The sequence below is a fragment of the Schistocerca nitens genome, chromosome 1 (genome assembly GCF_023898315.1).
Source record: "Schistocerca nitens isolate TAMUIC-IGC-003100 chromosome 1, iqSchNite1.1, whole genome shotgun sequence".
Lineage (NCBI taxonomy): Eukaryota > Metazoa > Arthropoda > Insecta > Orthoptera > Acrididae > Schistocerca > Schistocerca nitens.
In genome coordinates, this window is record NC_064614.1 from 1,176,767,051 (window position 1) to 1,176,789,029 (window position 21,979).

General features: G+C 38.1%; 1 protein-coding gene across 2 annotated transcripts in view; it reads right to left on the reverse strand.

The window, feature by feature from the left end:
• Positions 1–7,218: 7,218 nt before the first annotated feature.
• LOC126239006 (protein deltex) overlaps positions 7,219–21,979 on the reverse strand; it is a 56,597-nt gene continuing 41,836 nt past the window's right edge. For both annotated transcript variants that reach the window (XM_049947828.1, XM_049947827.1), the window contains exons 6-8: positions 20,465–20,776; positions 14,407–14,549; positions 7,219–10,013 (exon numbers count right to left, since the gene is read on the reverse strand). In XM_049947828.1, the coding sequence (XP_049803785.1) occupies positions 9,674–10,013; positions 14,407–14,549; positions 20,465–20,776 (795 nt within the window). In that variant the 3' untranslated portion in view covers positions 7,219–9,673. The remainder of the gene's footprint in view (positions 10,014–14,406; positions 14,550–20,464; positions 20,777–21,979) is intronic.

Sequence of the window (21,979 nt, forward strand, 5' to 3'; positions counted from 1 at the left end):
CAGTGACTGCACAAGATGACGAAAGGGGTTCAGAGATTAGATCATATAAGAGGTAGATGGGGGAGGAAAGGAAATGGCTTGTGAGGCCTACAGCAGTGCTTATTTGAAGCCTCTGTCTTTAATTATAGTGCCATTAGATTCTTAGATTAATGCCCTACTTAGTATGTTCAGTGATGAGTTTGGAGACTTTCAACTAAGCATTGTATTTAAACAATGACACTCACATATGATCTACCAGGCTAAACATCTGCACACTATTGCTAAGATCATGTAGCATGGACCAACAAACGTAGGAAAATCGTCTTTGTCCCCATTCACCTTGGTTTATGTCAGGTAGATAGTAAAGATAAAGCAGAAAACTGATGATGATGAGATAGTAAAGAAAACTTAAGAGCTACTTTGTCTGCTTCTCATTGTTCAGCATACAGATGGCTTTGTAAGGGTGAGAGGGATAATTTCATGGTAGTCTGTCTGTCTGGTATTACCACCTACAGGTTAATAATTACCAAGGATTATATGGACGTTGAAGGTGAATAAGTATATCCTAACAAAGATGCAGTCTTCCACCCGTACTGCTTGCTGTTGAGGTGTGGTTTGATTAACATGCATGTGAACACCTTCACAAGCTAGCCCAGTTATCTAACTCTTAACATTCTGAGCATTTTGATCTGTTTTAAATAATGGGGGGGGGAGGAAAAAAACACACGATTCCTCATGGTGATTCTTATTAATGTTTAAAAATTCCATAGTAACGTAGATGGTGCTAATACGAATAATTTAATACAGGGTGGTCCATTGATCGTGACCGGGCCAAATATCTCACAAAATAAGCGTCAAACGAAAAAACTACAAAGAACGAAACTTGTCTAGCTTGAAGGGGAAAACCAGATGGCACTATGATTGGCCCGCTAGATGGCGCTGCCATAGGTCAAACAGATATCAACTGCATTTTTTAAAAATAGGAACCACCATTTTTTATTACATATTCGTGTAGTATGTAATGAAATATGAATGTTTTAGTTGGACCACTTTTTTCGCTTTGTGATAGATGGCGCTATAATAGTCACAAGCATATGGCTCAAAATTTTAGACGAACAGTTGATAAGAGGTAGGTTTTTTAAATTAAAATACAGAACGTAGGTACGTTTGAACATTTTATTTCGGTTGTACCAATGCAATACATGTACCTTTGTGAACTTATCATTTCTGAGAACGCATGCTGTTACAGCGTGATTACGTGTAAATAGCACATTAATGCAATAAATGCTCAAAATGATGTCCGTCAACCTCAATGCATTTGGCAATAGCCGGTCTCGGTGGCCGAACTGTTCTAGGCGCTACAGTCTGGAACCGCGCGACCTCTACGGTCGCAGATTCGAATCCTGCCTTGGGTGTGATGTCCTTAGGTTAGTTAGGTAAGTTCTAGGGGACTGATGACTTCAGAAGTCCCATAGTGCTCAGAGCCATTTGAGCCATTTGGCAATATGTGTAACGACATTCCTCTCAACAGCGAGTATTTCGCCTTCCGTAATGTTCGCACATGCATTAACAGTGCGCTGACGCATGTTGTCAGGCGTTGTCGGTAGATCACGATAGCAAATATCCTTCAACTTTCCCCACAGAAGGAAATCCGGGGACGTCAGATCCGGTGAACGTGCGGGTCATGGTATGGTGCTTCGACGACCAATCCACCTGTCATGAAATATGCTATTCAATGCCGCTTCAACCACATGCGAGCTATGGGCCGGACCTCCATCATGTTGGAAGTACATCGCCATTCTGTCATGCAGTGAAACATCTTGTAGTAACATCCATAGAACGTTACATAGGGAATCAGCACACATTGCACCATTTAGATTGCCATCGATAAAATGGGGGCCAATTATCCTTCCTCCCATAATGCCGCACCATACATTAACCCGCCAAGGTCGCTGATGTTCCACTTGTCGCAGCCATCGTGGATTTTCCACTGCCCAATAGTGCATATTATGCTGGTTTACGTTACCACTGATGGTGAATGACGCTTCGTCGCTAAATAGAACACGTGCAAAAAAATCTGTCATCATCCCATAATTTCTCTTGTGAGCAGTGGCAGAACTGTTCACGATGTTCAAAGTCATTTGCTATGCAATTCCTGGTGCGTAGAAATATGGTATGGGTGCAATCGATGTTAATGTAGATTCCCGATTCTCGTGCAATTTGTCTGCTACTGATGTGCAGATTAACCGTGACAGCAGCTAAAACACCTACTTGGGCATCATTATTTGTTGCAGGTTGTGGTTGACATTTCACATGTGGCTGAACACTTTCTGTTTTCTTAAATAACGTAACTATCCGGTGAATGGTCCGGACACTTGGATGATGTCGTCCAGGATACCGAGGAGGATACATAGCACATACCCGTTGGGCATTTTGATCACAACAGCCAAACATCAACACAATATCGGCCTTTTCTGTAATTGGTAAATGGTCCATTTTAACATGGGTAGTGTATCACGAAGCAAATACCGTTCACACTGGCGGAATGTTACGTGATACCACATACTTATACATTTGTGACTATTACAGCACTGTCTATCACAAAGCGAAAAAAGTGGTCCAACTAAAACATTCACATTTGTTTACATATTATACGAGTATGTAATAAAAAATGGGGGTTCCTATTTTTAAAAAAACGCAGTTGATATCCGTTTGACCTATGGCAGCGCCATCTAGCGGGTCAACCATAGTGCCATCTGGTTTCCCCCTTCAAGGTAGACTAGTTTCTTTGTTTGTAGTTTTTTTCGTTTGACGCTTATTTCGTGAGATATTTGGCCCGGTCACTATCAATGGACCACCCTGTATAAGACACATGGGGCCACAAATGTCAGGAAACAGCCCAAAAGTTGATGACAAATGCTGAACATGTGACATCACAATCAAAATATGGAGGGTATTCCCGAGTGTGTGCATGAAGGGACAACTGAGCAAAGCAATACTTGCATTCAAACAGATGGAGCTAATTTCAAACACCTTTTGTAAATGTGATCTGTTGGAAACGTAGAAGTTACAAAACTATTTTTCTCGCTGTAACCAAGCACAAGGTGTTCTTATTTTGTGTTTCTTTCCTTTTCCTAGTCTTTTTTTATTTACAGACATTATGTGGTAAAGAAAACATAGGTCATTTACTGGTAATGATGAAATTTGGAAGCTTATACTCATTTACTTGTGACGCAGTATGATAGGTTTTTGTTGTGCTGTACTTTTGCAATAAACCAGTAGAGACTACAAAATCTGTAAATAAGTTAATACCTCAATGTAAACATATAATTGCCTCATGTAATGGGGGGGGAGGGGAAAAAAAAAATAAAAAAAAAAAAAAAAAAAAAAACTCCTTGTTAGATGCATGACTCGAAACCTGAGCCCCACGAGCTATTCCCCGATGTGAATACTTGAGTTAGATTGGGATGGATCAGATGCAACAAACCAATAGGCTCAACTGCTGCACATGCAACGAAGTATGTCATCTTGTGACATCACACATTCAACATTTGTCATCCACTTTTGGGGTATTTCCGCACGTGTCTTCCAAGATCTGTTCAAAAAAATTCTGGGACTTTGTCTATACAATTTTTCTGTACTTACCTTTCACTTAGTGTGCATTGTCTCCTTCAAAATGCTCTCCTCCACAATCGATACACCACTCCCAATGCCATTCCACATCCTCAAGCAGTCTTGGTATGCCTCTTGCTGGATCATGCGAAGTGTCATCTGTGAATTTCCTTTTATCTCGTCCATCATTGCAAATCTTCATCCTTTCGACTTTGGAAATTAAAAAAAAAACCGCGCAGGAGCCAGGGATGGGGAGTACAGAGGATGAGGCAGCACAATGATTTCATTTTCTGTCCAATAGCCACACACCAACGTGGACGAAAGTGCAGGTGTGTTATCGTGATGCAAGAGCCATGAATTGTCTCACCACATTTCAGGCCGTTTCCTTCTCACATTTTCTTGCAGGTATTGCAACACATTCTGACAGTACCACCAATTAACATTTTGTCACTGTGGCATGAATTCATGATGAATTACTCCTTCAAAGTTAAAGAAAACTACCAGCATGGCTTTGACATTTGATCTGAAGAACCTTTCCCAATCCATTGTGAAGACTGAACCTTGATCTCATAACCACAGACCCATGTCTCACTACTAGTTATGATTATTCTAAGGAGCATTTCATTCTCATCTGCAAATTCCTAAAGCTATTCACAGATTGCACGCCAAAGGTCTTTTTCTGAAATCTCAAAATTCGCGAACTGCATGACACAATGTTCTTTTCAATAGAGTGCTGAACAATAACTAACATACATCCAACAATTAAACTTCAGGCAGTTACACATTAAACACAGGCATGTGCAGGGATGCCAACCACACCATTGGTGGAAATTACAAAAGTTACAGGATTTTTTGAACATACCTCATATATTAAATTAGTTCTCTCAGCGTCATCTACTCCCCCTCAGAGGTTTTTAAATGTTAATAAGAATCACCCTGTATAAACAAATCTGCAGCACAGCCATGGGCACACACATGGCATGCTTCTATGCCAACCTCTTTAGAGGGAATACAGTGGAAACCTTCCTAACCTCCTAAAACCTCAAACCCCTTATCTGGTTCAAGTTCAATGACGATCCTCTTCATCTGGACTCTGGGCCAAGACACCCTACCCTTATTCCTCCACAACCTCAACACCTTCTTTGCCATCTGCATCACCCAGTCATCCTCAACCCAATGTGTCACACACCTGAACGTTCATCATCACCTTTCTGATGGCTTCCTCCATACCTCTGTCCATATTAAACAGACTAACCACTAACAGTGCCTGCATTTCGACAGTTGTCACCCTTTCTACACCAAAAGGTCACTCCCATACAGCCTAGCCACTGATGGACAAGATATCTGCAGTGAAGAGAACTCCTTTGCCCACCCAATATGCTAAATGTCTCACTAAGGTGTTTACCGACAGGCACTAACCCCTAAATCTAGTACACAACACATTTCCTGTGCCATATCCTCTTTCACATCCTTAAGTCTCCCACTATCCACAAGAATCAGCTACAAAAGAGCATCCCCCACCCCTCAATATCACTCTGGACTGGAACAACTGAACAATATCCTTCACCAGGGCTCCGACTGCCTATCTAGCCTCGAAATGAGGGACATGCTACCCAAGATCTTTCACACTCCCTCCTATAGTGGTATTCCGTCCCCCACCCAACCTACACAACATCCCAGCTCAACCACTTGCCACAGGGATGACATACCTGTGGAAGACTCAGGTGCAATACTTGCCATATGCACCCACCCAGTACTTCCTATTCCAGTCTGGTCACAGGCTTACCCTACATCAGGGGCAAAAGCAGCCAGGTCATATACCAACTCTGCTGCAAGCACTGCCTAGCTTTTTACATCGGTATGACAATTAAACAGTTGTGCACCAGAATGAATAGCCACTGCGAAACTGTGGCCAAAAACAAAGTTGGCCACTGAATGATACAACACGCAACTGAGCACAACATGCCCGATTTCAATGACTGTTTTGCAGCCTGTGCTATCTGGATCCTTCTCTCCGCCACCAGCTTTGACTACCTATATACACATCCTTCACTCCTGGTGTCAATCTGTGTTAACCCACTGTCCCTACACCCTCCACCTAACAGTTTCCCCTTCCTCCATTGGGCTTCCAGCCAGCACTATGTAGGGGCTTGGCAAGATTTTTTTCTATTTTGCGTGTGCTTTTCAACACCTAAAAACTTCTGCTGTTTGGTGATTCATGAATGGCCTCCTTTACTCCTAAATTATTTTTATTCTACCAGAACCTTCCACTATATTTCTTCAAAAACAATGTAAGATTGATGTGTTGTTACCATCAAAAATATTCCTTCGTCATAGTCAATGGTCTTCGAAAAATTTATTTCCAAAGACTGACCAATTTTCTCACCAGTACAGCCTGACACAAGCAAAATGATGTGGTACTAAGACATGAATAAGGTATCTCAGTACCATACACCCCTAGAATCTGGTAATCAGGTGCTATACTGATGGCATCATTCCTTCAGTCATATCCTGAAATACGATAATATTACAGAAAAAAAAAAGAAAAAAAAACCTTGTTGAAACTACTATGATATCCTTCTGCCACCCAAGAAAGTTGTTTTATATTTTTGTCCAATCCTATAAAACTCTTATTCATGATTGCTTACACATACATCCTGAAAATGTAGTACACCTCATGCGTATTACTGGTTACAAACACAAAATGGATGGTAACGTGAACTATGAGAGCAGATTATGATCAGTTATCTGACCTGCAAGTTTTGTCTATTTGCTACCAAGATAGAATCAACAGGCCTAGGTAAAACATCTACTCCAACAATACCTGTTTTTCTATTGCTACACATACTATGGAACATCAGGAACATTGCTTTTAGCACCTGGGTCAGTTATTCTCCCCCCTTAAAACAACACTGCTTTATAATTCCAGATAGGGCCAAACTAACTGACACATATTTGACTCAAATCATCCACCTATTCTTAATTTATGTTCTCACCTCTCCAACGAATTACTCTCCCATTTCCAGTTTGAACTTTCTACTTACCTTCATCTATATTTTATTTCAAATGGTAACCAGTAAATACTTAAGCATTTAGCTATTATTTTTGAACTAACAATGACAACTCATTATTAACTGCAGTTTTAGTACCTGAATGTTGGCTATTCCATTGTCACTTCCAAATCCATTCCTGCATCATACATCTCACCAGATTCAGTTTTTAAAACAAAGTTCCCATTCCTCCAATAATTGCAAATATTACTTACATTCATGTTTTTTTATCAATAAGTTTTTAAAAGTTACAAAAGCAAGACAAGCAACCATATATATTGAGTCAGTGAGCTGCCGACAAACTGTTCCTGTTTTAGTTGATGGTAAAAAGCTGTTTCTCTTCTGTATGAAATATTGAAAAAAGTTTTGGTTTAGATTTCCTTATCCTAGAAAATGTGCAGTAAAGAAAGAGTATGTCACTAGACAAAAATGAAATGAGCTCCAGCTGATTGTTTATCCAGAATAAAGAGAACTGTGAATAATCATTAGTGAAATAACATTAGTTCAACCAATGAATATGAAATATTATAAAATGTAAACAATTTATTATATTCAATAAAATATAAATTCTACACAACAGCATGATAATTTTAGTGTAAATTTTTGTATCTAATTTTGTTTTCTATTTCACAATAAAATTTGTACATCTCAAAATATATGGCAATTCTCCATTAATCTCATTCTGCAACCATAAATGTCACAGAAAACTTAGGTAAATATATAGTAATACATTGATACATAGAATCTTATTTTAAAGAAAGTGCAGGCACACATACATGGACTCTCTCTCTCTCTCTCTCTCTCTCTCTCTCTCTCTCTCTCACACACACACACACACACACACACACACACACCTTCACAGGATACATGTTTGTTTTTAATGTAGACACACACACTATATATTACACAAGTAATATGAACTAGTAAAATGCTTACAAAGGATTAATGAGGTAGTCTGCAGGCATAATACTATTATTCATTGCAATATAAAGGCCACAAAACACTTATATAAACTTATTTGAATGATCAGCACAGTAGTTTAATTACCTGCATAAATATCACAGATACAAGGTGGGGGGGGGGGGGGGGGGGGGAGACTGAAACCATATGCTACATGACATGTTTCGCACTAACATTTTTAGTTTTTTGTTCATTATTTTTAATTTGCTACAACAGGACAGCTGCAAGGGAGGATAAGCTGTAACTCAAATTCAATATCTATTTCAGAGATGAATGGTTATTTTCTTTGTCTTTTCTTGTAACACTATTACATTCATATCATGAGAGCAGTAAATACTTAAAGATTTTTTAAAAATGTGTCACTCCTATAATCTGATCCTTCGGATATCTAATTTGAACATTATCATTTATGGAAATGAATATTACAAAAGGAAACTAGATCCCGTAATACTGTACAACACAAAATACAAACAATGTACATACACAGACAGCTGCCACAGAATAATTTGAACTGCATTAATACTATTTGTAATGAAACTAAAGACAACAAGCTTCGAGGTTTGAGAACTTCCGATAGACACTTCTTTTCCATTTCTTTTTATATAGGTGCCATGAATAAAGTTTGGACAGAGTGGCAGTAGCAATACTGATGAACCTGTAATTCTAAATCTCACCTAAGCGCTGAAGCAGTGTAATGATGAGAAGGTTTAACTGAAAAGTGTTCACACTGTGCTGAGAGTTACATAAAAGACATAATCATAATCAACTTTAATTTTTTTCTAATTAACCATCGGCTGTCTGAACAATAGCCCACTACTCAGAAGAGCTGTCCGATTTGAAATGGAATTAAACTATTTAAAATATTTTTGTAAATAATGTATTTTATGATTTGCAGAAAAATATGAAACAATAGTGGTTTCAAGTTTAGTGTACCACAAGATAATATAAGGTCAAGTGGTAAGAAAGTGGCACACAAATACATTTTTGCTTTGTGCTTATAATATATATGACTTATGACAATTTTTGAACAAACAATGTGCCTACTTAATTCACTTACTAAATAGAACAACATCCTACAATACTGAGAGCTAGTTAACTTGAGAACCTCTACACCAGTATTTTATTCATTTTCTCAATCACAACTGTTACTCTTAGTCATATTTTGAAGCTCTATTCACAAGCCAAACTTTTGGTAACATACATCGGGCTCCGTGATAGTCAGGGACTTCATAGCTATTGAAGAAAATTATTACAATAGTAATAGAGAAGAAAGACTGGAAATACGAAGAGGAAATGTTACAATTTGTCTTTTGATGCTCATACAAAACTCTTAAGAATCTTACTGCATAGACAATTAAAAGCATCAACAAAAAAATTGTTCTGGCAGTTTACTTGTTATTCAGACAGAGAGGTGTGCTTCACAGAACCTATGTAAGTTTTGAGGAATCTAATTAAGAGAAGTCCTTATCTGCCAAATAAACACTGTTCAACATTTCTGCAGCTTCTCCATTAACTTTTAAATAAATATTTTTTATTTTGTTTCTACTTCATATTGCACACTTCTTCTATAGTACTGTCTTAATCTCAGTTCCATGTTCTATGAAAGTCTTAAGATACATCCACTTATACTTCAGAATTATGAAAGATCTTATAACCATCTGCTGAAGCTATCAGCAGCTTTGAAAGCCACAGCAAATATCATAAGGTATGACAAATACTTAACTTTGTTTCAAAAACACAATAAGCACATTACTTCGACAAACAAAAAGTGGATTTTTTAAAGAGCATCCTCCATTAAACAATGCTTCAAAAATTGTGAGACAGTGCTACTACCACAACTTGGAGAATTTAAAGGAAACAGTATTTCTCATTTCATTAAATGAAATGATTTTACATATATAAAAATCTTTTACTCGATGTCCAATCTATTATACATATTAACTTGCAATTTGGCACTTAGATATTTGCATAAAATTTTAAATGAGATGAGTTTTTGAAAAAATGATCACAGAGCACACAATGCACTGTTGTATTTACATCAGACAGAGAACACATTGCAGGAACATAATATTTTACAGTTCTTGATACAAACTCTCATCTGTAACTCCATGAGCAGCCAGTTCTCTTAAACAGTTGTCCAGATACCCTGGATCTGGATAACCATGTCCCATATTTGATAATCCTGGCTCAGTCTTATGATGTATCTCATTCCATGTTACCACATCTTCCCTGCCAGTAGTAACTGATCGCCCTATTGTAAATATAAGTCTCCGTTCAAATGCAACTGACAACAGTTTCAGCACTTTCCTCCCTTTCTCGCAATCAGGAAGATAGCATATTCTTGGAAATCCAACAGCATAGTATGGTCGTCCTGGGTTTGGGTGCTCTGGGCCCTGGATTCCAGAAGCTATACTGAATTGGAAAAAAAGAAAAGATTGGAGCTTTGCCGAATACCAAGTGCAGAATGCATTAGATATAACATTCAATATGTCTACAATTGCTTAGTTGTCTTTTTTAAAGTTGTATACAGGACTCATTAAGTATTTTGGAAGTATTACTTTTTAACTGCATAAATTCACTGCATAGACATGAAGTTCTTAGTAAAAAAATTCTATCTACTCATTTGTTCCTCTTTAGACTTCTGCAGGCAGCACAAATCAAATAATCAGTTCGCCTTCTAAAGATTCAGGATTCCTTCTACATCCATTTTTTTATTTTTTTAAGACAAGGAGGTTTTGAATGCAAACTAAATTCAGCTTATGTAATATCTTTGACAGTTTGCTGCATATAAAAATCTTATAGCATCAAAGCAGATGGTGATATATCGGAAGTTGTAACAACACCACCTTGTGTAAATCACTTTCAGCATGATACATTCATAACTTTAAAAAAATGACATGTTTCTAAATGCTGTTGGAAGTAAGCCATTTCTTGCTAAGTATATAATTTGACCATTTTATATTAATTTACATGATTTTACTCTTCTTAGGTAAAGTTTTTATAAACGCTTATAAATCACTAAGAGATTATTAGGAGAAAAACTTGTCTCTATATTGAAATGCTGACTGAAAGCTGTCCATTCCTAATTATCAGAATTGCTAAGTCAGTAATATCAATTTTCCATATGATTCTAGTGCTATATAAAATAAGAACTGAGCTCACCAAATTTTACATTCAGTTGTAGTCCAAGAGAAAATATATAAATCAACAAGTTTCCAAAAAGCCAAAAATGCACCCAGATGATGCCATTTAAAAGTGCTGATATCTCGGCAGGTGAACACCTCGTCATTTTCAAGCCACAAGTGCGAAAAGAGAATGCTGAAGAAGAAAATTTAAACACTCAATCCGTCAGGCTACACTGACCAAGAACCATGTGGTATAGTCAATGCCCACACCATGGCGCATGCAGCTGCGTGGCCGCGGTCTTTACGTCATACAGCCAACGGCCGGCATGCCCCGCTTATGTGCAGCTCTGCACAGCTGTACAATGCAGACGCGGGCCTCACACACTGAGTGCCTCCGCACTGTCATGGCAACCTCGGCCGGCGTCCTCCCGAGAGATAGTTACGTGAAGTCGCACCGCCAATCATAATAGGACACGACAAGCGGACTCGGTTACGGTGGGCATATTCCTCCGCCACTCGCCCTATATAGCCGCATACACCGCCACGCCTGGCAGTCTCATGTTGGGCTACCTACTTGCTACGTCAACGTCACACCCAGGAACGACGCTACACTGTGCTACGACTGTTTACCATACCGGACTGCAGCCCAGTCGCTGCTTTTGATCAAGCACCAAGTTGTGTTAGTATTGTGGAACTGTTGGCAATAAACAGAATTTGGAACTCACGCCAATCGTTATTTGTTGTTTCTCCAATTACGAAGACAACAAACTATGAATATGTGGAAAGACAATACATGCATCATAAACCACTAGCACCACCACATAACCAAAGATGACCAACGTCAGAAGTTATTGATACTGGACATTAACTACCAATTGTTGGGCAAGTAGCATCATCTTTGTGCCTATGTTGTCTGACCAAGGAAAGAGTACGATTCCAAGCAGAATTTAGCCAAAAACCTCCTCCTCTATTTATAAGGTCACTTGTTGAGTTTCTCCTGCTGTGTAAGAGGTTCAAACAACTTATTCTGGGTGCAGATGGCTGACGCCTTTGGCGACTGTAAATATTTTGACGAGAACACCCTGTCATTTCACCTTCTAAATAGAGGTAGAAGTTTCTGCTTAAATTCTGCTATGAGGCCTGTTCTCTCCCTGGTAAAATAAAGAGCCAAAGTTAATGCTTCGAGCCACATTCAGAAAGTAAGTGTATTAGATTTTTGTTTCTTTTAGAAGCATATTTGGAAAAAAAGAGGATATTGTTGATAACTGTTGACCATTTCACTAATAATCATCATGCTGTTCAATGCATGTGGTGTGCTGTAGCACAAACTTCTTTATGTCCTTCTTGAAGAACTCTCCTGCCAGCTCTTTCCCCCACTTCAGAACCTCTTTCTGCACCTCTCATCAGCCAAAAAGTTAATTCCATAACTCATGCGCACCTTCAGAGAGATTAAAAGAGAATAATCTGAAGGCACCAAGTCAGGTGTAAGTGGAGGGTGGTTCAAAACATCCCAACCACATGATTCAAAGAGCACATTCAAGGCTAAGGTTGCGAGAGGGTGGGCGCTGTCATGCGACAAAGCACACTCCTCTCATCAGCATTCCCCTCCTATTGTTCTGAATTGTCATTTTGAGTTTTTTTAGAGTCTCACTATATTGTTGAGCTTTCGCAGTCTCCCCCCGAGGCAGAAATTTGACAAAATGATGCCTTTTCATTTCCAGTTTTTTGCCTAACATTGTGGTTTTGAGTTTTTTGGCAAATGAGGAATTGGTGTGATGCCATTGTGATGACTGTCTCTTTATTTCAGTTATGTAATGTTTCATTTCTAATCAAAACAGAGTCAAGTAAATCTTCACCTTCCAATTCAAGTCGCTCAAGAAACACACAGGTCTACTACCCTGAATTTTTCTTGCACTGCTCTCTCAGCTATTTTGGGACCCATCTTGCATACAGTTTCTGGTATCTCATTGTTTCTGTCTTGTATAAAGGAATTCTGGAGAGTTGTTGAAACCTCACAGAAATTTCATCCACTGTCAATCGGCGGTCTTCACAAACAGTTTCCTCAATTTTTTGCACCAACTCATCAGTCAAGATAGTAGGTCTCCAATTCAGCCTTCACTGTGAATATTTGTTCTGCTTCCACTAAATTCACTATAGCACTTAAATGTACTCATTCTGTTCATAACATTGGCTGTGAACCGTTACGATTCATAAAAAAATTTCGATAAGTATCATTCCTTCTGCAAGGAGGAAGCAAATCACAGCACATGGCTCGCAGTCGGTGGGATTTCTTAAGGATATTTTTCACACAATTGGACACTATGATGTGAGTTTATGTACTATCGTGTTCCTGCAAAGCTTGCTCTGGTCAGGGGATCCCCGTCTACAACTCAGTGTTGACAACCCTCAAAAAACAAAAGATCCCAACCCATTACAGCCACAGTACACTTACTATTTAACATGCCTTGTATTTGCTCACCCACTGGCAATTAATAATCACTATCAATGACTTCTCACACTGGTAAGCTTTTGTTGTGTGGTGGCATTGGTTGTTTATGATGCATGTGTTGTCTTCCTGCATGTGCCATATTATGTTGCTCAGTAGGCATAGCCCTGCCTGCCGAGGATTTAAATTTCCTTGCACGGCACTCTGTCATTGCATTTGTGGCTTGAAAATAAGAGGTGTTCATCTGTCCAAATACTGGCAGTTATGGAAGACGTCACCTGTCTGCATTCCCATAAGTTGTTTGGACACTTTATGCACTGGGAGAAATCCAAGTTTCACTTCTGACGTTCCTCTCTGCATTAAAGCTTTATGCCAACATAAGCATGATTTAATATTAAAAGTACAGGATTGCTAATGGCTTAAATTCATGGGAATGACACAAACTCACTTCACTTCACATTTAAATTTCAAATGTAATATATGCCATATCCCTTTCCAACAAGAATGGAGGAAAAAAAGCTAAATTTCTTAAGTCCAGGAGGCTGGTATTTGGCCTCTGCTAGATTTTGAGAACCTGTTACCAGTGAGGTGATTGAATACTGACTTACAGCTCAGTACGATGAGCATGGGGAAATGAATCAATAGCCCTGTTGATGGAGGAGTTACACTTACTGCCTTCTAAAGTTATTTTGCGAAAATTGTGGCAAAGCCAGATCTGGATAATCACAACTAGTTCTTGAACATGGCTCTTGCATGTCACTCCAGTGAATTATTTGACACTCTCTCAATTTGTAATAATATTCATAATACAAAAATCTTTGGAAACTTACAAGCAAAGTGGATACACATTGGTATAAATATGCTGTTCTGTGCTGCAGGAACAGAGAGCAGGAAAAAAAGGTATGCAATGAACCTTTCTTTTATAGGAAAAAATGATGGCACACATGTAATGGTATACTTCTTAAAGGCCTTAGTACTTCCCTGCTTTGCATTCAGAGAGACTTCTTCCTTTTCCAGTCTTTGCTAAATTTTCAAGGATTCCTCTTCTTTCCTGAATTTCATGCTCATATATGAGAGGTCATCAATTATCCAATTCTTTGATTGAAACTTTACATAATAGGCTGTCACCAAGCATTTTCACTTTATCTACATGTTGCAGTCTGTAGCTTTCAATTTTTGAGTTTGATATCACGTGACTAGCACATAAAAGTACTCAATATGATAAAATACTTACTTATATGTTATCTGTATAGTTCTAACTCCTTGATGTCCAGGCAGAGAATAATTCAAAACTGTCCAGTCCATGCTGCCTTCTGGTTGGTTTCCAAATTTCTCACCATATATTGTCATACATACAGGACACTGGATGAAGAGATTCTGCAATGCAATGAAGCAACATGTTCATATGCAGCACAAAACACACAACTCTTAGTACATGACTACAGACATTGTTAGAATAACACTTTGCAAGGACAAAAAAAAAGTTTGTGAAAGGGTTTTTTGCATCTGACATTTTAATTTATGTGATGTTGCCTAGGAAATTTGTTGAAGATTAATTAAGTGAAAAAAAATTGTGTTAGACTTTAACATTTCTACCATCAGCTTTCTTCAAAAAGTTTCCACAGACTTTCCATGGATGCCAAATTTTGGGAATATTTCACAACAAACAGGACTAAATATCTACTACGTAGGCAAGAAAGAAGAGGTCTGCTTGTATTACTAAGGCAGTATTTGATATGGCATATTAGAACATGACTTTTCTAACTGTGTCCTTATGCTGTTACAAGTTTCATGAAAATTATCAATTCATTGGACCAGGAGTTTACTTCAGAAATTTAATGTTTAAGGAATGTGTGGCAAAAGAATTGAGGGTGGGGCTGTAAAACTGTGCACTTTACCAAATATGTTCTATTAGTAGTAATCACTTTCAAGATGGAACCCACTTAACCCTTGACTTTCATTCGTTCCTTTCACAGATCAAAACATTTCTGCATATTGTTTTCAATGAGCAGGGACCAGAAAAATTCACATTTTGTGATAAATGGGAAATAAATGCAAATTATGCCTCAAAATGCAAAAGCATAAAACTATTTAATAGTATTTTATAGCAATTTGTATCCATATGACCATTTTATCAGAGATAGTTTGAAATAGCTTTATTTTCTGCATATAAATATCAAAAATGTAACTAAGTTTCAGTTACTGATACTGTACATCATCTAGCAAAGCCCAATTAGGGAAGATAATGGTGTAGAACCTGTTTGCAAAATAAAAAGTGTACGAACACAACAATGTATCAATGGGCACAATGATCTAGCGCCATGCCAACTGTGGATGGTTGAATGGTCTATTGAAGATACATATCACGTAATGCAACGCAGTATTACTCCGTCATGGCACCTAGCATTTTACAACAAAGAAACGTGTATGCTTGCTTGTTAGTCAAAGCTCAAAAGATTACATAATGTGGGACCTTTTAACACGGTAAATTATGTGATGGATGTTTTGAACTGTGGTCGCATCAAGTACTGCTAGAGGTCGGGCCTGAACTATATCATTAACAATACACCGCTAACCTCAAAAAGCAATTGCACGTAGCTGTCCCCGAATGCTTTGTGCCGTACTTTGCTTGTGGTTCCTTTTCTTATTTTGAAAAAATTGAAGCGATCAATACTGGTCTACCACAGATTTCGATTATCATCCTTACAACACCAGATGAGATTGGCGACATCTGTAACAATGTGTCAGTCCTGTTGTAGACTGCTGCCCTGCTAAAGGGAGGCGGGGCTTGTTTCCCTGCACCTTTCCCCTCATGTCTGGCTGTCAAAATTCTAGTTTGTCTACACTTGCGGCTATCTGCCACAATAGCCAATGACACAAGCACTCTTTGCTATAGTGACTGGAAAATAATATCTGCAACGTTTTCGACTGCAGCAAAATCCTTCCCCAAACATAAAAATAGAATTACCATATGTTTGGCTCTACTTCTATGCGGAATACCTTGTCCGTCCAATTTATAGCGTAGTCAAGCATGGGTCGCACAGCTATAAATGCCCAAGAAAATTCGAAATTAATAGTCTGCAGATTTTGTAATCATCAAATTGGGCGGAAAAGGTAAGTAATGTCCAGAACTCCTTAATTTGACAACGTTTTCAGGTCACTGGTGGGAAAATGCTGCTGCTCTTCAACAGAACAATCATTCCTGAAAGCTTAAATACTGCCAAATCAAGAAAACAAAGGCGATTTCGGAACAAAAAGGTGTTGAAGTTTTTTGCAGAAGCAAACAATGCAGTCAAAAAGTTCCCAATCGGCACTTTTTTAACAGTAAATTTCAAAGAACTACGGCTTTGTTCGTCTTCACCCATGTAGCGTGACAACTTTTTATATTAGTGCAGAAAAAAATGCAAATTTTGTCACAAATAGATGCAAATTTTGCCACAAATAGATGCAAATTTTCCGGTCCCTATCAATGAGGTTGTACAAGAGCACAGTTGCTTCTACACTGCAACAGATAGCAAAATCATGTTAATTGTAAACTGCTCTTCCTCTGCCACCAAGATGACTGATTTTGATGAAACATGAATCTTACCACAGAGTAGGCAATTCTGTAAAAGATTACAATCAGAACCTGTCTTACCACAAATCTTTCATTTCAGTTCTGCCTTTCAAGTTTGTATATATCACCACAAAAGTGCTAAATGTGAGTTGGTGTAATTGGACCAAAGTTTTTCTTGTCACCACTGGATCACCATCCAACACTAAGTTAACACACTGTCAAGATAGGTCAAACACTGATGTATCTCTCTGATAGGCTCACATTCCAAGTGCTACACTGTGTTTGAAGGATACTTTGAAAGTTGTTACGAGGACTGAGTTCTGCTCATTTGTTCTGCCTTCACAGAATTATGATATTTCAAGAAATAATTATTTGGATTGGTGATCTAGTGGTTAAGTGTTGGACTACATTGAAAAAGTCTCTGGTTTGATCCCTAATCAGCCCTACGATTTTTATCTGTCACTTATCGCTTCTTTCCCTCTGATAATGTTTGTTAAAGTGAAAAATACCGAGTTGTACTGTGATTTTTAATCCATGTGTAACTGTAGGTCCTCTTATAAGTGGCTGGGTCAGTCAGTTCAAAGATCAGATGAATACAATAGAAGCACGAGCAGTAAAGTACCATGGTGTTCAAACCAAATTTCTGGTTGATGACAGCTATACCATTTCTTACCTAACACTCTGGGGATTCTTTCGCTAGTGTGGCCTGCCTTAGTGGCTCGCTGAATTTAGACAGAAAACAACTATTCTTTATGATGAAAGTTAGTTCATGTTTTCAGCATCTGTTGTATAAAAGAAATCTTGTTTCCAGAAGGAATTTTTCTCACTGCAGCAGAGTGTGCACTGATATGAAACTTCCTGGCAGATTAAAACTATGAGCTAGAACTTGACTCAAACCTGTGGACTTTTGCCTATTGCTGGCCTGTGCTCTACCAAGCAAGTGCTACTCAAACAAGACTCTCAACCTGCCCTCACACCTTTATTTCCGTCAGTGCCTCATCTCTTTATTCTGTGAAGTTTGGATTGTAGGAGATGAGGTACTGGCGGAAGTAAATCTACGCGAGTCACGCTTGGGTAACTCAGATGGTAGAGTACTTGCGTGTGAAAGGTGTAGGTCCCGGGTTTGAGTGAAGGTCCAGCGCACAGTTTGATTGTGCGAGGAAGTTTTAAAACATCTTTGTGTTCACAAAATGATTAAAGAGAATACACAATGCACCTATTCACACATTCATTCAGTACATTCAAAACAACTCAGACTAATCAATCAAAACAACCCAGACTAATCAACCAAATCATCTTAAAATAAAGTTAGAGTAACCCTCTTAAAGGACAGCCAAAAGTCAAGCAATTCTTGAAGAAAGGGAGATGGGTCAGATTTTAATGTGTAAATCTACGTACATTCTCTGCATGTCAGAAGGTACTTTCCACTGCACCTCATATTAGGGATTTCTCTCCATTTTATTCAATTATGCAGAATGGGAAGAATGTCTGCTTAAATGCCTCTGTGTGTACTGTAATTAGTGTAATAGTGTCCCTAAGAGACTGATATGTAGGTGGCTAAATTCCCTGATTAATAAGGTTCTTTAAACTTTGTAATTAGGCTTTCATGACATAGTTGAAGGCTATTCCCAAGTTTCTGCAAGTTCATATTTTGCAGTATTTCTATGATGCTCCTCCAAAAAAATCTAACAATTCATGGTACCCTTATTTTTATATGTTCAATATCCACTGTTAGCTGTGTTTGGTATGGGACCCACACATCTGACCAACATTCTAGGATAGGTTGCATAAGTATTTTGACACCAATACGCTTTGTAAAATGACTGCATTTTCTCCTTATAGTTCCATATTACTCAAGTCTGCCAACTGCTTTGTCAATGACAGAGCCTATATGAGCATTCCATTTCATATCCCCACAAATCGTTTCACTAGAATCTTTGTATGATTTGACAGATTCCACCAGTAACTCACTGACATTGATGTCATAGAATGTATATTTCTCCATTTTGTGAAGTGCACAATTTTAAATTTTTGAACATTTCAATCAAGTTGTCAATCTCTGAAGTCTTATGAAGATTTGACTGCATGTTTGTGCAGATTTTTCAGTCTGGTGTTGTGGTCATTAAAGACAGAAAACAAGCTCTTGTTGGACAAGGATGGGGAAGGAAACTGGCTTGGCATTCATCTCAAGCAATTTATGGAAATTGTGGAAAAAAATCAGGACTGTTGAATGGAGATTTGCTCTTCACTCCTCCTGAAAACACGTCATATCTTAACCATTGTCTCATATGTCTCACTAGCAATTCTTGAGAAGTCCTAAATACACACTCTTCCGTTTGCAAGTTACAGTACAGATCCTGCCCAGTATGGCTTATTTGCCCTTCTACATTCTAACAGAAGAAATAGCTTTCTCGGGGTATCATGATGATTAGCCAGTAGTGGCTGTATGATAACAGAGTATTACTGTTCAACCGTTCTAAGAACACATACCAAGGAGCTGATAGTAAGTGGTTTCCGAGGTTCACCAGTAGAATCAACTTCGTGAAGAGTACTTAGGAAATATGTGAAGGTAATTTTTAGCGCATTAGGAACTGGTAATACTGTATCAAATTTCTAGAGTGAACCTTATATGTAACACAATCTACATCGACAAAAATTGTTTAACTGCATGGTGCAGAATCTTCTTCTTCTCCTTCTTCTCCTCCTCCTCCTCCTCCTCCTCCTCAGAGTCACAACATGAAGGAAGAAAATATTACATTTCATTAAAAAATTAATAAAATGAAATGAAAAACCCTAACTCTTGACTGTCTTTTTGTAAAGTTCATTTGGTTTTTGACACTCCAACAGAAGCCATGTTTGCAGACAAAAATTACTGGATTTCATATCCACCTCTATGCAAACAGCAGTTGTTTATAAATGAGAATGCAGACTGCATATTTCAAATCTAATTGTAACTAATCACAGAATAGTTGCAACATATTTTTACATGACAAATTTTCATTTCATAGAGAAAGTGATATGCTAACTCACCAACCAAACTCACAGTAACATCACTTAGTTGCAGATGACAAGCAAGCAGTATACAGAGAGGTAAAGAACATCCTACAGAACCCAACAATGCAAAAAAAGCAATAATTACAACTGGCAAACTGTTATAATAATTATTACATAAATCATGTTTACATTGTACATAACTGAATAAAAATACCCACTGATGAAACAATGGAAAATCCAGGATGGAATGCAACAATATTGTGAAAAGGTAAGTTGCTACTCACCATATAACGGACATGCTGAATCACAGATAGGCACTAAAAAAAGACTGTCACAAATAATAGCTTTTGGCCAGTAAGGCCTTGGTCAGAATTAGAAGGCAAACACACACACACACATACACAATCACACAAAAGCATGTTTGCATGAGTGTGTATGAGTGTGTTTGCCATCTATTTCTGACGAAGGCTTTACTGGCCGAAAGCTATTATTTGTGACAGTCTTTTTGTTGTGCCTATCCGTGACTCAGCATCTCCGCTATATGGTGAGTAGCACCATTCCTTTTCACAGTACCCGCTGATAACACAAAAGTGCTGAAACATGTTAGGGCATTTATAAACAACAGCTATTTGTGTAATAGGCAGACCTGAAGTCTGTGATTTCAATAGTTACTTTTATAGAGAACTATATATCTAGCATATAGCTATATAGTGGGCACAAATCTCACTCTGCCCAGTAATACCTTCCCTCCCGGTATCTGCCTGGTGAGCATAGAGTTGAGACAATCCAGATGAAGTTGATGGCAGCATCTTGTCAATGCCACAACCACACTACCCGAGTCCACCAGTCCTATCAAGCAAATGGGACACCGAGCATCAGTCCAACAACCATCTTCTACTACTCGGACATACTGGGATATAACATTGCTTGCTGGGTCAACACCGACTATTGTGCCACTCTCTGTAGGATATTTCTTTTGTTTATAAGCAACATTAGTTTTATGTCCACTTTCAAATACATCCTCACTTCCAGCACTGCAATCCAACAAATCCCTCTGTAAACAAACAAACAAGAAAAAGCTAATGGTGAATGAAATAACAGAAAGTTAACCAATTAAGGTTGCATATAAAGGTTCCATGACGTACATCACATACTTTATTAAGTAAACTGCATCTTCAAAAGAATTAACTAAGAAATTATCAGGTCTGTTTGCATATTTTAATATCAAAAACTTTTGTTGCAGTCTTAAAGGAGGGAAGAGACTAAATTTCTAATTGGCAAAGGCTCTCTTTCTTTCTTCAGATTTGATGATAATAATTCATCACACTACATTCAAATGTACAAAATGAAAGTAAGAATCAAATTAATATTTACAGCATCTGATATTAAGATAATGGCATGTTCAGAATGCAAATACAGTGTGTGTGTGGGGGGGGGGGGGGGAGGGGGGGCACATGAGGGAGTGGGCAGAATACACACACAACCACAACTATATACATACAGATGTATATCTGTCTTTACATCTACATTCTCTGCTTGCCACTGTTCAGTGTGTGACAGAGTTGCCATCCCTGTTCTGCTGTTCTGTTCCCATTCAGATATGGGTGGTTATTTAATCTAAACAATTTCTGAAGAAGTAAGAAAGAATTTATTCTGCCCAAATTAAACTATTGATCAGAATATAAAAAAAAGAGCAACATTTCAACAATACTTGTACTGTTTCACTGAAGGTTACGGTATCTGTGACAATGAGTGAACTAAATATTTTTTGAAAAGGTCCATACTTTCTAAAATTTTACCCTCAAAGCGAAGATCTTACAGCTAATCTAGATGCCTAGAGTTTATAATTATATAACAGTAAAATCCCATTCTCCTTAGCACCGATTATTGTTGCCAAATGCTGTTATACAGTTGTGCTCAGAACATGTTACAGATGCCCCAGCATCTCTTAGTTACAAACCATCAAGGTCACAGCAATGCACTCAGCTTATTAACTAAACAGAGATCAAAGTATTGAATCTGCCATTCCTGCAGGCTACAACATCGTCATTTTTTGTTTGCAAATGGGTTGGCCTAGTGACGCAGTATTGGAAGTTTTGAAGTGGTAGCACGATGTACCTGTAATATGGAGTTCATCTTTACAGATTACAAAAATTCTAACGTAATTTTTGATGCTTGGGAAAGATGTCACTAAACTTTAAAATAAGGATTTATTAATGGTATAGTTTAGGATCCGCTTAAATACAGTAAAGTTTGA